Source organism: Aptenodytes patagonicus, chromosome 2 (assembly GCF_965638725.1).
Source record: "Aptenodytes patagonicus chromosome 2, bAptPat1.pri.cur, whole genome shotgun sequence".
NCBI classification, from domain to species: Eukaryota; Metazoa; Chordata; class Aves; order Sphenisciformes; family Spheniscidae; genus Aptenodytes; species Aptenodytes patagonicus.
Window position 1 is genome coordinate 68,502,805 of NC_134950.1, and position 13,248 is coordinate 68,516,052.

Here is a 13,248-nt window from a genome sequence, read left to right on the forward strand (position 1 = left end):
TGCTTCTGGTGCTTTACTATGTTCTCCAGTATTTGCTGAATTTTACACTGCTGCCCCTGGATGTTTTATAATATAGTTTATTTGTTTGTGGAAGGGTAAAATGTAAAGAAAATCGAGAAAAAGATGTCAGTGATAACTTTGGGAAATAAAACTAGTATCTCACAATTCCAACAAGTGTAAAATTCCAATGGTACATATAGGTCCACTTAATAATGTAGAGAGTCCTGATGTATTCTCTGTATCCAGAGGAAGCTATTGAGGAAAAGGTGGAGGCAAGTTAAAGACAAGCTGTAGTCTTGTATGCCAAGTGCATGTAGACTATGTAGCACATGATCCACCTCTGCAGCCTTTTCCCTTCTGTTTCTTTCCTCTTGTTCAGATTGCCGTTGAGTATTGTAGTTTCCTTCATATAGCAGGCAAATTTATATTGCTGTAGGAATAACTGAGGAGAAAAAAAAGTAATAGTTAAGTAGGGGGAAGCACTGCGACTAATTTTAAGTGACACTCAGTTTCATGCTGTCCCTTTTGGTTTCTTCAGATTTGTCTGAATCAGAAATGCCTCATCGGCTTTTATCCAGTATAAAGTAGAGGAGATAACAGAAAGCATAAACCGTACTGCTAGGTTGGGAAGAAGAGTTTAGCTTTGAATGAAACATATTAATTATGTGTCTTAAAAAGTCAAAAAAGCAGTTTTGTTGGAGGAGGAGAGGATGCTTGGGAAGCAGAGAATGGTGCAGGTATTTTGAAAGATGTGGATATTATTTATCCTCCCTAAAAGGAAACAACGATTGTAGCTAGCACTGGGAATGTCTGAAGGGCTGTTACATAAAAATTAAAACAATTGTGCTTTGTGTCTTAAAGCTTATTTGGGCTTGTTTGAGCTAGCGTAAGCTCTGCCCACCCTGCGCTGTCATGTATGCATCTGCACTTTCTTTGGCTTTCTTAAGCACCGGGTCAAGTTGAGCTTTTCTGTACTTTGTTGTGGTGTATTATGGCACTGTTAGCCTGTCTTACATGGCTCTAAAAGTGAAAATGTTGTTTACCTTCAGTCACATTAGACTCTTTGAACTCCTTTCTGTTCTCTGCTCCTGGAGGTCAACAAAGCCATGAATCCATTACTGACACAGTTCTGATTATGGGAAGGATCACCTACTTATGTGGTAAAACAAGCATGTCAAAAAAGTGTTCGATGGCTTTTCTGAAACGTAGAGAGTTTCACCAAACTCAATAAGGATGGAAGCATCCATGACTTCCAAGAGATACCGAACGTCATCATTGTCATGTTATTCTGAGGTTCACGGAAGAAGAGGAGAGAGGTAGGATAGGATCACAATGTTCCATAGGTTTCAGATGACTGGAAATGGCTCCAGAACTATTCATGAGAAAAAATACTTTGATAAAGTTATGTGAGGAGCTCATCCTCATGCTTCTGCACCAGTGTTCTCAACGGAGTGCACCAGTGCTGGTGTAGAAGCAAGTAACTATTGCGCTCTAATAACTGGTCACTTCAGGCAGGTACAAATGCCATACATGCTTGGTGTTGGGAAGTTGGTTGTTGGGTACATGACTAGGTTGATTTCTGAAATAATTTTATAGGAGTGCTGAAACAAAAGTTGGGTTTGGGGAGATTGCTTGCTTTATTAAAGTATACTGAGCCGTTGCATGTTTCCATAATGCATGTTCTCTAAGGAGTGATAAAGTTAGGCAAGACTGTACTTCTGGTTCTGAAGTGACCGACAGACGGCAGAAGGAGATCCATGAACACAAGCAAGGAAGCGTTGCAGTAGTGAGGGGTTCTAGTATATGTACTCAAGGAAACCAGCATCTCATGCCTTTCTAGTCACACCATTACTAGTTTTTGTAGGGAAGAGGGATTGGAAGGTAAGATGTTGTATTTCTTAGGACATGATGAACCCGCTTTCATGGTTCATGAAAACTCAACCAGACTTCAGGAAAGGAGTGTTCAGTGATACGGTTAGCCATTGAAAGAAACGGCATAGCATGCACTTGGCTGTCTGAGGACAAGATGGAGAAGCAGCAATTTAGACACTAGTGTGTTAAAAGCTTTGTCTGCAGTTATTGTATGCTATACTTTAGACAATGAGTTATACCTGAGTGTTTTCATGTAGAGTGGGTGCACTATATTGATGTGTTGTTGAGCAGGTTTGCACAACCACATGTATTTGTGCTTATTCTAGGGATGTGGTATGGACTGATACCGTGATTGTGCAGATGTTCTTTGAGTAACTGATTAGATTTGCCATGAAGCTTCCTGTATTAATTTTCTTATCAGCTCTCTGAGGAAGTTTGGAGCTTGTGAAGAAGAGTCTATAATTATATTAGAGCATTAAGCTGTATTTGATTTTATTTTTTTTGTTTGCAGGTAAAGGCTGTTACCTTTATTACTTCATGCTTAATATCTGCTGTAGAAATTTTCACTTCATTTTACATAAAAGTGAATGTTTTTCTGGTATTTTAATAACATTTCCCCCAAACGTTGATATGTATGCATCTGCAATTATCTTAATAACAACAGATGCTGTGTAGTAATATATGAAATTTATAGAACAAATAAACCAAAGACGGTTGAAAATAATAATTGAAGCAAAATAGCTTCCTCTTGCTGTTTCCCAAGTGTACGCTGATGTAAATGTGGGACATGACAAAAGGAGTATATTTAAATTAACATGGAACAGAAGATGAGGTACAGCCTCAGCGATACCTCCTCTTTTTTTTCTGGTGTGTACAATTATTGTTTGCTCACCTGTTTGTTTTCCATTCCAAATGTGAAGTGTGTTAAGAATTGAAGGTGGAAGTTCAAGCGTTTGATACTTTTGGAGAAAATCAACAAGTTTTCAAGCATATAGGCCCTTCTTCATTTCCGAAATAGTGTGTGGACCTGAGCTGATCATTATCAAGATCTTGAGGCAGTGGTAGATCAGTGAAGGTAGCAGTTCTGTTTCAGAAGAGGCTAGGAAGGCAACTGCAGTGGTAGACGTGATTTAGGAAAGAAATAGAGGAGAAAGAAGAGAATGCCATTATACCACTGCATAAATCCATGTTTTGCCCATACCTTGAATAACTAGTGGAGTTTTCTTTCCATCTCAAAAGGGTTAGAACAGAACTGTGAAAAGGTCCAAAAAAGGGCAATTAAAATGGTCGTGCATGCAGAAAAGCTGCTGCCTGGGTAACAGCTAAGTAAGCTATGACTCCTTCAGCTAGAGGAAGATATGATAGGGGAGGATATGTTAAAGATCTGTAGAATAATTACTGCTGGATAAGAATTGTTTATCTACTGTCCCTTCCAGGACAAGGATTAAGGGCCCTCAGATGGCGGCAAGAGCCAGGACAAGACAGATGAAAGCAAGTGGTTTGTCCATACAGTGTTTGCTTGTGGCGCGGAACTCCTTGCCAGTGGATGTTGTGGATGCTATAAGTTTGCATAATCTTAAGAGGAAACTGGACACATTTATAGTAGAGAAATTAATTGAAAAAAATTAACAGAATTTGCAGAGTACTAAATACACAGAAACCAACTCCACTTCAGGAAGTGATTGAACTAGAAATAATTGTAGGTTGGGAGAGTATTTGGAAGAGGGGGACAAAATCATATTCATATATATAATTATTATTTAATATATGTGTGTGTGTGTGTATATTTGCTCTATTCTTTGGCATCTACCGTTGGCCAGTTTAAGACAGGATTTAGAGCCAGACTCCTGGTCTAATTCATTGTGGCTTTTCTTACACACACATTTTCCCACTTCTGTTCAAGTTTGAAGAACACTTACGATCTAGAAAGCTGATCTGATTTTTTCAGTTATTCCAGCTGGTCAAATAGAAGATACTACTTCAACTTACAAACCTTGTGCTGCATATGTCCATTGACCATCATGGTAAAATACCACCAGATATCAAGCACTGGAGGAATATATCAAGTTGATACCAAACTTCATTGGTTACTGAATTGAAGCATGCATGCCAACACTCTGAAGAACAGTCTGTTGGATTTGTAGATAGACACTGTCCTATTTGCAGACTTTTGCAAAGCTTATTCACTGAAATTTATGTTGAAGGCAACAAAACTATTATATATATATCCTTAATGTAGGCTTTTTCTGGTTGAATCTTGGCTAGAGGTAGATTTAATCCATGAAATAAGAAACATGTTTGTTCTTTTCTGTTTTTAACAGAAGTTTATTCTCTTTAGCATTGTTTGAGTCATTTTAATAATATTATAAAATTCATTCTATTTTATTGGGTTTTTTTTAGAACCGAATTCCTGAAAAAAATGTTGGTGGTGCAGATCTGACCTATGGTAATACCTTGAAAGAGTATGAATATTTCAGCAAACTGCCTCTTCAGTGGTTCCTCGTTAGCATCTGAAGTGCATGCTGCTGCTGTTAATGGAGATAAGAGTACCCTCCAAAAGCTAATAGCAGGTAAATGTTTTCATTGTAGATGCATTTTGATTACTTCAGAACTGAAGCTTTTTAGTTTTGACTTACTGCTCTGATCTTTAAGATATGTTTTCATTTCTTGATTATATATATTTCTAGAATAAACGCAGTCCTGAAAATAGGACTGATTTTTCTTAGTTTTTATTATCTGTTACCTTTGATTGGTACTTCTGTGTGAAGTAAAATAGAAAATTGGTAAGTGATACAACCAGAAGACTTACTCAGGACTCCTGTTCCAGGGAATTTGAAATTCTGAAGAAGTGCTTTGGGCTGAAATATTTTGGCCCCAAATCCTTATTTTTTGAATCATTGCTTTTGTGGGAAATTTGATAAACTTGTTTTTACAGATATTTATTATAGTTAATGAAGTCTTGTCACTGTGTAGTATTTGGGGACAAAATGAGCCAGCCCTATTTGTTACTTTGATTCTGATACACTAACAGTGTTTCTCAAGACAAATTAAATGTAAGGAGAGAGTCTGGTCCTATTGAAGCTGAAGTAAAAAAAAAATTCTCATCCATTAAAAAGACCAGGATTTTGCCTTCCCTCTCTGTCCAAGAACTGTGTGGCATTCCAGGTTAGTAGTTTTCAAAAGCAGTATATGTTCTGTGTTCCAAAAACAATCTTACATACATTTGGAAGGCTGTTGTATGATAGGTGAAGACTTTGATTTTCAGAGTTTCTGATTAAATGCAATTCCAGCTGATACTGTAGAAGTTTTATTTGCTCAGCCTTTTTTGAAAATCCCATTCCTGGAGCTTGGTGAGAGTGAAGGACTGTGAAATAATAAGAAGCTTAGTCTGTTTTTATGCCGTTAACTGTCAGTTTTAATGGGTGTAAAGGATTTAATGGTAATTGTTTATGTATCTTCTGCTGACCTGTGTTGAAGACAAGATAGTAAGTTATGTGGATCTATTGTCTAAGCTGTATAGAAAGCAGTAAATCATTCTTCTTTACAAGGTATATCTAATTTTCTCAAAAGACAATTAGAAGTGATTTAACTCAAACAGGAGAAAACGTTTGAGGGAACTGACTTTATAGAAGCTCCACTGGTTGAAACAAATATTTTTTGTTGGGCCTTCAACTTTTTTTTGTCATACAATGGCTCAAACATACACCGATTGCATTTAATGCTATCTGTTCATTCTTTTGTAGAACATCTTATAAACAACGTATGAGCAGTTGATATGCAGATGCTTCTAGAAATGTGTGGGATGCAACTGCAAAGTAGCTTTAAATACCTGGTTTTTTTTTAAGTTCTCTGCCTGCATATGGAGGGGGAAAAAAAGTCTGAGCTTTCAAATCCTGGCTAACAATCAGAAGCAACAACAAAGAGTTTTTGCTGACTTCAATATGTTTTTGTTAATCTTGCAGCCAAAAGATGTATTTGAAAACACAAAGGAACAAGTACTTCTGTGTTGCTGGTACACCTTGTCAAATATACCACAAAACAGCCATTAGAACTAGATATGGAAATCACTGTTCTTTTAATGGCTATCATGCAGCAACAAAATAAAAATGTTGTGTGTTATTTTTACATGGGAGTGAAAACTGCATAATCCTTGCAGCCTTTGCTATAATAGCAAAATTTGGCTTTTCTGCTTTGTCGTGTTTTGACAGGATATGACACAGGCCTTACTTTTGCCAGGACAGGACCGAAAAAAAAATTATTGCCTAGCAGAAGAAGAATGCATCAGAGTAATATTTTTAGCTGCTTACCAGGCACTGTTGAAAGTATAACTTGATGCCAGAAGTAAATTGAGCAATTGGTGTTATTCACTGAACTTCATGACTACACTTAGCAGCAGCATCTAATTCAGGACAGTATTTCAGCGTTACGTGTGCCTATGCTGGATTGCTTAACAGCATTCTCCTAACACAGCCAAGCTTTGCATCTTGATTATGTGGCTAGTGGTATATGCAGGAACATAAAGTCTGACTTTCTCCTTCTTTTAGGGAGGGCTTTTTACCCCTAAATTAATTGTTATTTTCCTCTTTGAGTTTTCCCTATTCAGTTATTAACATAGGAGGGGCATAGAGGCTAGTGAAACAGTCTCTTAGAGCAGTCCCTCCAACCTGTTTAGTGATTATTCCTTTTCCCATCTGTAGCTTGAATGGAGCATGTGTGACTGTATATAAACATATATATTGTGTTTGCATATAATTCATGAGTATGGACAGGTGTAATCTGCTGCCCAATACCTGTGATTTTAAAGGAACAGGTGTTTGAAATAATACAGTGTGTTCTGGATGCTGTGTTTCTTTTGACATCCTGTACCAGTAAGAGGCATAAATAGACAGAATCAAAGGTAAGTAGAAAATTTAGATAGAGAAACAGGGCTTTGGAACAAAGTGTCCTTTTAAGCTAACCACTACTGATGTTTAATTACAGGACTTTCTAAATAGCCTATGGGTTAAATGCCATAAAGCATAGCACATGCCAAGTGTTTATTGTATAACCAATGCTCTAACAAAAGTGTGCTAATTGTTTGCATTGCACGAGTTGCTTAGTACTGTATCACATTGTTTTAGAATTGTATGATCTCAGGCTTTGGGGAATACTCACAGTATTTTCTATGTTGTATACAACACTGAACATGTCTTCAATTAACAGTTCTTCAGTGTTAAAACCCATCTGTATGATTTTAATCCTAGGCAAAAAGGGAGCAAAAGTTAATTTTGCGTTTGGAGGATCATTTTGCATTTAATACATTTATGTAGAGTTTCAGGAAGATGCATCTAATTGTTTTAATTGTTTATAAGAACACAATAATGTGTATAATAGTCATTATACTGAACTGTCCGTTCAGTCCAGCTCCTCATTCTAAAACCCTTATCATGTATCGCTTGCATACAAGTGCTTCTAAAACTGATATGATGTTTCATTGTAAATGTTAACTATAAATTCGGGGTTGCAAATATGCAGTTGCATGTTTTTGTTTGATTCCCTGCTTCTATCTTCCATGTTCTGCCATGTGGGAGGTTGAATAAAACTCAAATCAGATATTACAAAAGGCAAGATTCTTGCAAGTAACACGAGATGGTCTGTCTTTTAAAAGTTAAGCAGAATTCACGTCCTCCTCCTGCCCTTTCTCCTCTTCTGGTTTGAAAAATGCATAGAAATCTGAGAGTCAGATGTGACTGCTTGCACAGACTGTGAGGAAGTGATGAGGTATGAATATGAGAGTTAAATTTTGGAATTGGGCCACTTGATTCCGTGGTGTTCATGACCTCCATTGGCAACAAGCTTATGAAATGCATAATCTGGGTGGGGTAAGGATGTTGATCCTGAAAGGGGAGGGATCAAACAAACTTCCTTTCTTAGGCAGGTATGTAGAAGATAATTTAATTTTGCCACTGCACATTTTAGATACAGCAATATGTGAATGTTTAGAAGGCTACCTGTGCTTTCTTGATGGCAGAAAATAATAATTTACTGCAACTGTGAGGTCCACAAGGTGCTGTGGTTAGTGCATCTCATCAGGTTAGTCCCCCTTAGCACCTGATGGTGATATAGTAGCTCCTAGTCCTTGTCCTGTCTCTTACCCTGTGCACAGAGACACCCTTTCAAGCAAATGCCCACAGAACCTTAACTGTTCTAAGGGCCTTACAGAGTCTTGTAAGCAAATGAAATAATAACAAAAAGAAACCTACTGTTAGCTGAAGATAGTTTCTTTCCCTTAAAAAAAAACAGTGCAGCAGCTTCAGGTAAATCACTGGCATCAAGTTTTGAAGGTCTAGCTCATTTTTCACTCAGTCTGTCTGCAGTCACAGAAACTCTTTGTCATCAGCTATATTACTCTTTGGGAGCTGTACCTGAAATTAGATGTTTGTTGCTCTACTTAGCTGGGTTGTACTTGAGCATTAGGCCATTTTTGCTCGTCTTGACCATACCCATTTCTTTCTTTTAGTCTCTACATTCTGTATATCCTCTAACATTATATAACAGAAAGGGAACTTGGAATCTGAGGGAGAGGGACTAGTTTTGCACACCGCTGACTTAAGAACAAGTGTTATATGAGCATAAGCCATGTGCATGTGTCATATTCAAATAAATGCATGTTTATGTATTTTTTTAAAAAATATATGTGATTGTCTAAGTCCCATCATCTTCAACAAATTTAAGACACCATTGAGTCTGTGTTAACACTGAGCAGTGGGATATGGTTTAGTGATATCTAAATTACCAGACTGAACTAATACTGGAAGAGCACCTGACTATACTCAGCTAATTAAAGAAACTGGCTTGTTGGCTGAGAGCAGTGCCATGTTAAATTACGCTTTGGACCTCAGTATCTATATGTTGCTGCACAGGGCTGCGTGGTTGGTCATAACTGGCTTTGATGTTTCTGTACTATGCTCTATTGAATGGAAAAAGCATTTATTGTTAGCTAAAATATTGAGACGTAAAACATCGACGGTTTCACAGTCTGTATGTATAACTTTTAAAATACTTCTTTGTAATAGTGGAGGAAAGAATTATCTTGAAACTGCATCCAGTTTGCAATGGAATTGTAATACTGTGAAATTAAAGTCTAGCAAATGTTTTTACAAGTTGGGGAAAATAAAAAAAAAAATGGAATTCCCCTGTGTAACTCCTATGTTACATTTTGAATTATTTCCTAATGGCCATGTAATTAATTAAACAAGTGACATTTTTTTTTCTACATGCTGCTTTCTAACGCATTTAGTAAACATTACAACTTTTCATTTCAAGTAGAAGTAAAGAACTATAGACTTCAATAATGAAAATAAGATGACACTTAAGTGGATATTTAAAGACAATACATGAGCTTTTTTCTCAGAAAATGTTGATAAAAATTAGAATTTTAACAGTATCAAATGTGTATGTAGTGTTAGTAAAAATTATATTGCATATTCATTTTTTCATGTCAAACTGTAATTACATATAACAGGACATAAATAATAATCCAAATACCTTTCAACTTACACAGCTTTTAACTGCCCTTTAGAAACATATTGCAAATTATTTTTTAAGTCTTAAAAATTACTTTTAAATATGCTACCATAAAATTAAGCTTTTTTGATATCTTTTGTGTAGATGTGAAGAGTAATGAATAAGACATATCCAATACTTTATCTTCACTAATTCTAAGCAAAGTTCAGACCAGATCCTTATTCAGCTTTTATACAAGGTCCCACAGGAAAAAAATCACCTATATAAATTTACAAATGTAATTTTCTATTATTGGATTTATTATTTGATTTTTATTCAGTATAAAAATATACTTTGGTCAGTTACTTACTGAAAAAATCCAAGACTCAGCTGTTATGCTCATTATGAGAAGGTTTCTAAAGGTAAAAATGAGGAAATGCTGATGAGGGTATGCGCAGTTCCCAGTGGCTTATCTACAGAGGGTGGAATCACAGCTATTCTGTATCTTCATTTATGTGGTAATACAGTAGGAAAAGATAGCATCCTGTTCAAACCGGTTGAAGTTGCACAGAAATCCAAAACAAATGTATGTTTTCCTGCGTACATGAAAGTCTAAAAAAATTTGATGGGAGAACTAGGATGTCGTGCTTTAAATGAGGCTGTTGATAATATGGTGAGAATGTAAAATCTGTGGAAGGGAAGGCATCAGTGAGGACAGTGATTTTTCTGTGTACTTTGTATTCTGATATATCCACGGAAGCCATGTAGGTGGAGGAGTGGTGATACACTTTTAAAAACCGAAGCAGAAAACAAGTCTTGGATTCAAATGAGATTAACAAATGACCATATAAATCAAGCTTAAACACCAAAAAAACCCGCTTAATCATTGCATTTACAGGTCTAAATAAGAAACTATAGTACTAACATTTTATTACTGTCCATCTGACCAGATGGTGATATGCGTGACATACTAAAGGAGATCAGAGAGTCTGAACTGACAGGAAACACAATAGTAATGAAGGTTACTTTCATATGTTTTGGGTAAATGGCTACTGAGGATATGATCCTAAAACTAAATTGTTAGAAATCATTAGTGGACTGGCAACAGAATTTTCGGTGAACCCAGAACAGAGCCAACTCCCGAGTTGCTCTTAACTGCTGTGTAGGACCTGAATCAGTGTTACTAAGCGAGATTTTTTTAACTCTTGATCAGAGTATACACAGATAAGCAACAGCAGCCCGCTATAGTTGTGTACTCTAAAAATGGCAAAGGACATTAAAATGAAAATGTTTGCTAAGAAGAATCTAAAGATTAGTCTAAAGAGTAAACTCCTTGCTTGCAGTGTGAAGTGAATGCAAAAGCACTTCCAAAAGAAAAAGTTTGAGAAGGTCAAAGGGAAGTGAGCATGGCTAAACAGCAGTGTAACAGTGGGTATTAAAAGCAAGAAGGTGTTCTTCAAAAAACATAACCTGTGTCTGAGGACAGTAGATGCAGGTCAGTAAAAGATTTTTTTTTTTTTAATAATTTGCTAGAGGCATAAAAATTAATTATAAAACTAGTGGATTGTCAAGGTGAAGGGGCAGTCAGAGAAGACAAGGCCATGGGTGAAGAACAAAAAAAAATTTCTATATCAGCATTCACAGAAGAGCTTGGAAAGGTTCCTAAACTGTTTTTTTACAGAGCAGAAAAAGTTTTCTCAGTGCAAATCACAATTTCTAAGCAAGAGAAGGTGTTACAGAATGAATAATGAGAACAACATGGTATTCACTCAACAGTTATAAAGGAACTTGGAAATTAAGTGAGTGAGCAAATGATTGCTCTAACTGGCAATATCCTGCTTAAAAGTGTTTTTTGTCAGACGCTTGGTTGGTAGGGAACGAATTTTAATCCTTGATATTCCCCCTGATTCACATTTAATCTGCTTGACTCTTCTGCTGGGTGAATGAATAGAAATTATAACTGAGAATACAATTACTGGATATGTAGATAAGTATAATATGCTGGGGGAGAGTGAAGATTGTGTTTGTAAAGGAGAAGCATGCCTCTGCTGTTCTTTTGAAGCATCAACAATCATGCAAACAAGGGAATATTTTAAAAGAAAAATTAACTTACATGTTAAAATTCAGTGTTCCTTGAATAATTGTAGACGATGTTGCTACATGGGAGATGTATTTAGAGTTGGGATGTGTAGGATAGTCGATACCCATGAATTTATAGGTGCTAGTTTCTATGTGGCGACATAACAGAAATACGAAACTTTGTAGGGGAGGATGCGTACTGGTTCAGGTTTTGGTTTGGGTTTTATGGGTTTTTTTTTACTGTGGATAGGAATACAATATTTTGATTTTTTTATAGGACCTCAAACTTCTCATTTAGCTTAATTGCTGCCTTATTAACTGTATCAATTCAAGAAAGCTTGAGAAGTATTTTAGTAGCTTCCATATTGTAAGGCACTATGAAATAAATAATGGTATTGATGTAATATTGACTTGTTTATGCTTTTTAAATAAACATAGCTGTGAGTAAGCTTCAAAGCTTGTTTTAGTTACACTGTTTACAGGTTTCAGAAGGACTATTTGGTTTACTTGCTGTTGATATTTTTTAAAGTAATCTTTGCAGCCAAGACCTGTGTAACTATTTAAAAATTATTTATAATTACGCCGCTGCAGAATGTTACTGGCGGTAGGTGTATTTGTGGAACTAATGCTTTCTGAATGTACTTTTTTCTGTAAATATATTTTGAAATGTCCTATAAATGTCAGTAAAAACAGGGTAAAAAGTAGTAACTTTGGGTTTATCTTATACTCCTTTATTTTGATCACTCTATTCGTTTATAATAAGAAAGTACTACTTTTAATTAAAGTACCCTTTTAATAAAAAAGTACTACTCTTAGATACTCATAGACTTAATTGTTTCATGTGGTTTTTTTGTTCGTTTTTGGGGGTTTTTTTAGGAAACTCTGAGCTGAAAGATAAAGAGGACCAGTTTGGAAGAACTCCACTTATGTACTGTGTATTGGCTGACAGGCTGGACTGTGCAGAGGCATTGCTGAAGGCTGGAGCTGACGTTAATAGAGCTGATCGTAGCCGAAGAACTGCTCTCCATCTTGCTGCACAAAAGGTAATTACATTAAAAGTGCTCTGCCATTGTTTAAACTTGTGGCATTCACAACAGGTATAAAGGAGATTTTCTTGTATTGAGTAAGCGTGTTGTACCTTTAGAGGCTTTCATTATTTTAGAGGCAAATAATGCTATGAGTTTTTTAAAAACTTGTCTCATCCCAAAGTAAATCTTTGGAGGGTTATTTTTTATTTTTTAATGTTTTTACTCAGTGTATTTGTAGCTGTCTGCAGAGACAGTGTAGTTCATTGCTGTTTTAAGAACTTGTACTTTCTAGGAAAAATAGTCCTTGTCTATTTTGGGATAGCCAGTTCTAAGTAAAGACTAAATTTTGTACACTCTGATACTCCTTAGGATGTTACCATTAATTTCAGTGGATATAAGGCCATATACTGTTAATTCCCATGTCTGGGAATTTCAAGGATAGGGAATACCAAATAATTTCTAGGACTAGGAGGGAAATGCATTAGTCTGTTTTTCCTTCTACAATTTCAGTCTATAATATTGTCCAATTATATTGTCCCACTGAAGAGGTGCTAAAGGAAGTATTCAACAATAAAATAAAAGGTAATTTAAAGTGTAACTGCAGAGCTGAAATAAATTTTGAGTGTGTTTAGAGCTGGGGGAAGTGTCCACAGTTACAGGAGAATGAACAAACTGCTGACAGGAGAAGGTGGGTTGGCTAGCTAGCCAAGAAGGTTGAGTTCATAAACTATGAAAAAGGCTCTACAGAGAAGATTAAAAGCTCAAACTGAAAAGAACAGCTTTT

At 36.1% G+C, this 13,248-nt stretch overlaps 1 protein-coding gene across 6 annotated transcripts in view; it reads left to right on the plus strand.

Annotated features, from left to right (window-relative positions):
* The window catches only part of INVS (inversin), a 105,090-nt gene that overhangs the window by 1,910 nt on the left and 89,932 nt on the right, over positions 1-13,248 (plus strand). For 5 of the 6 annotated variants that reach the window (XM_076330140.1, XM_076330145.1, XM_076330143.1 and 2 more), the window contains exons 2-3: positions 4,273-4,442; positions 12,313-12,479. In XM_076330140.1, the coding sequence (XP_076186255.1) occupies positions 4,337-4,442; positions 12,313-12,479 (273 nt within the window). In that variant the 5' untranslated portion in view covers positions 4,273-4,336. Of the gene's footprint in view, positions 1-4,272; positions 4,443-12,312; positions 12,480-13,248 lie in introns of those variants that run through there. The other variant, XM_076330141.1, reaches the window with a different exon arrangement.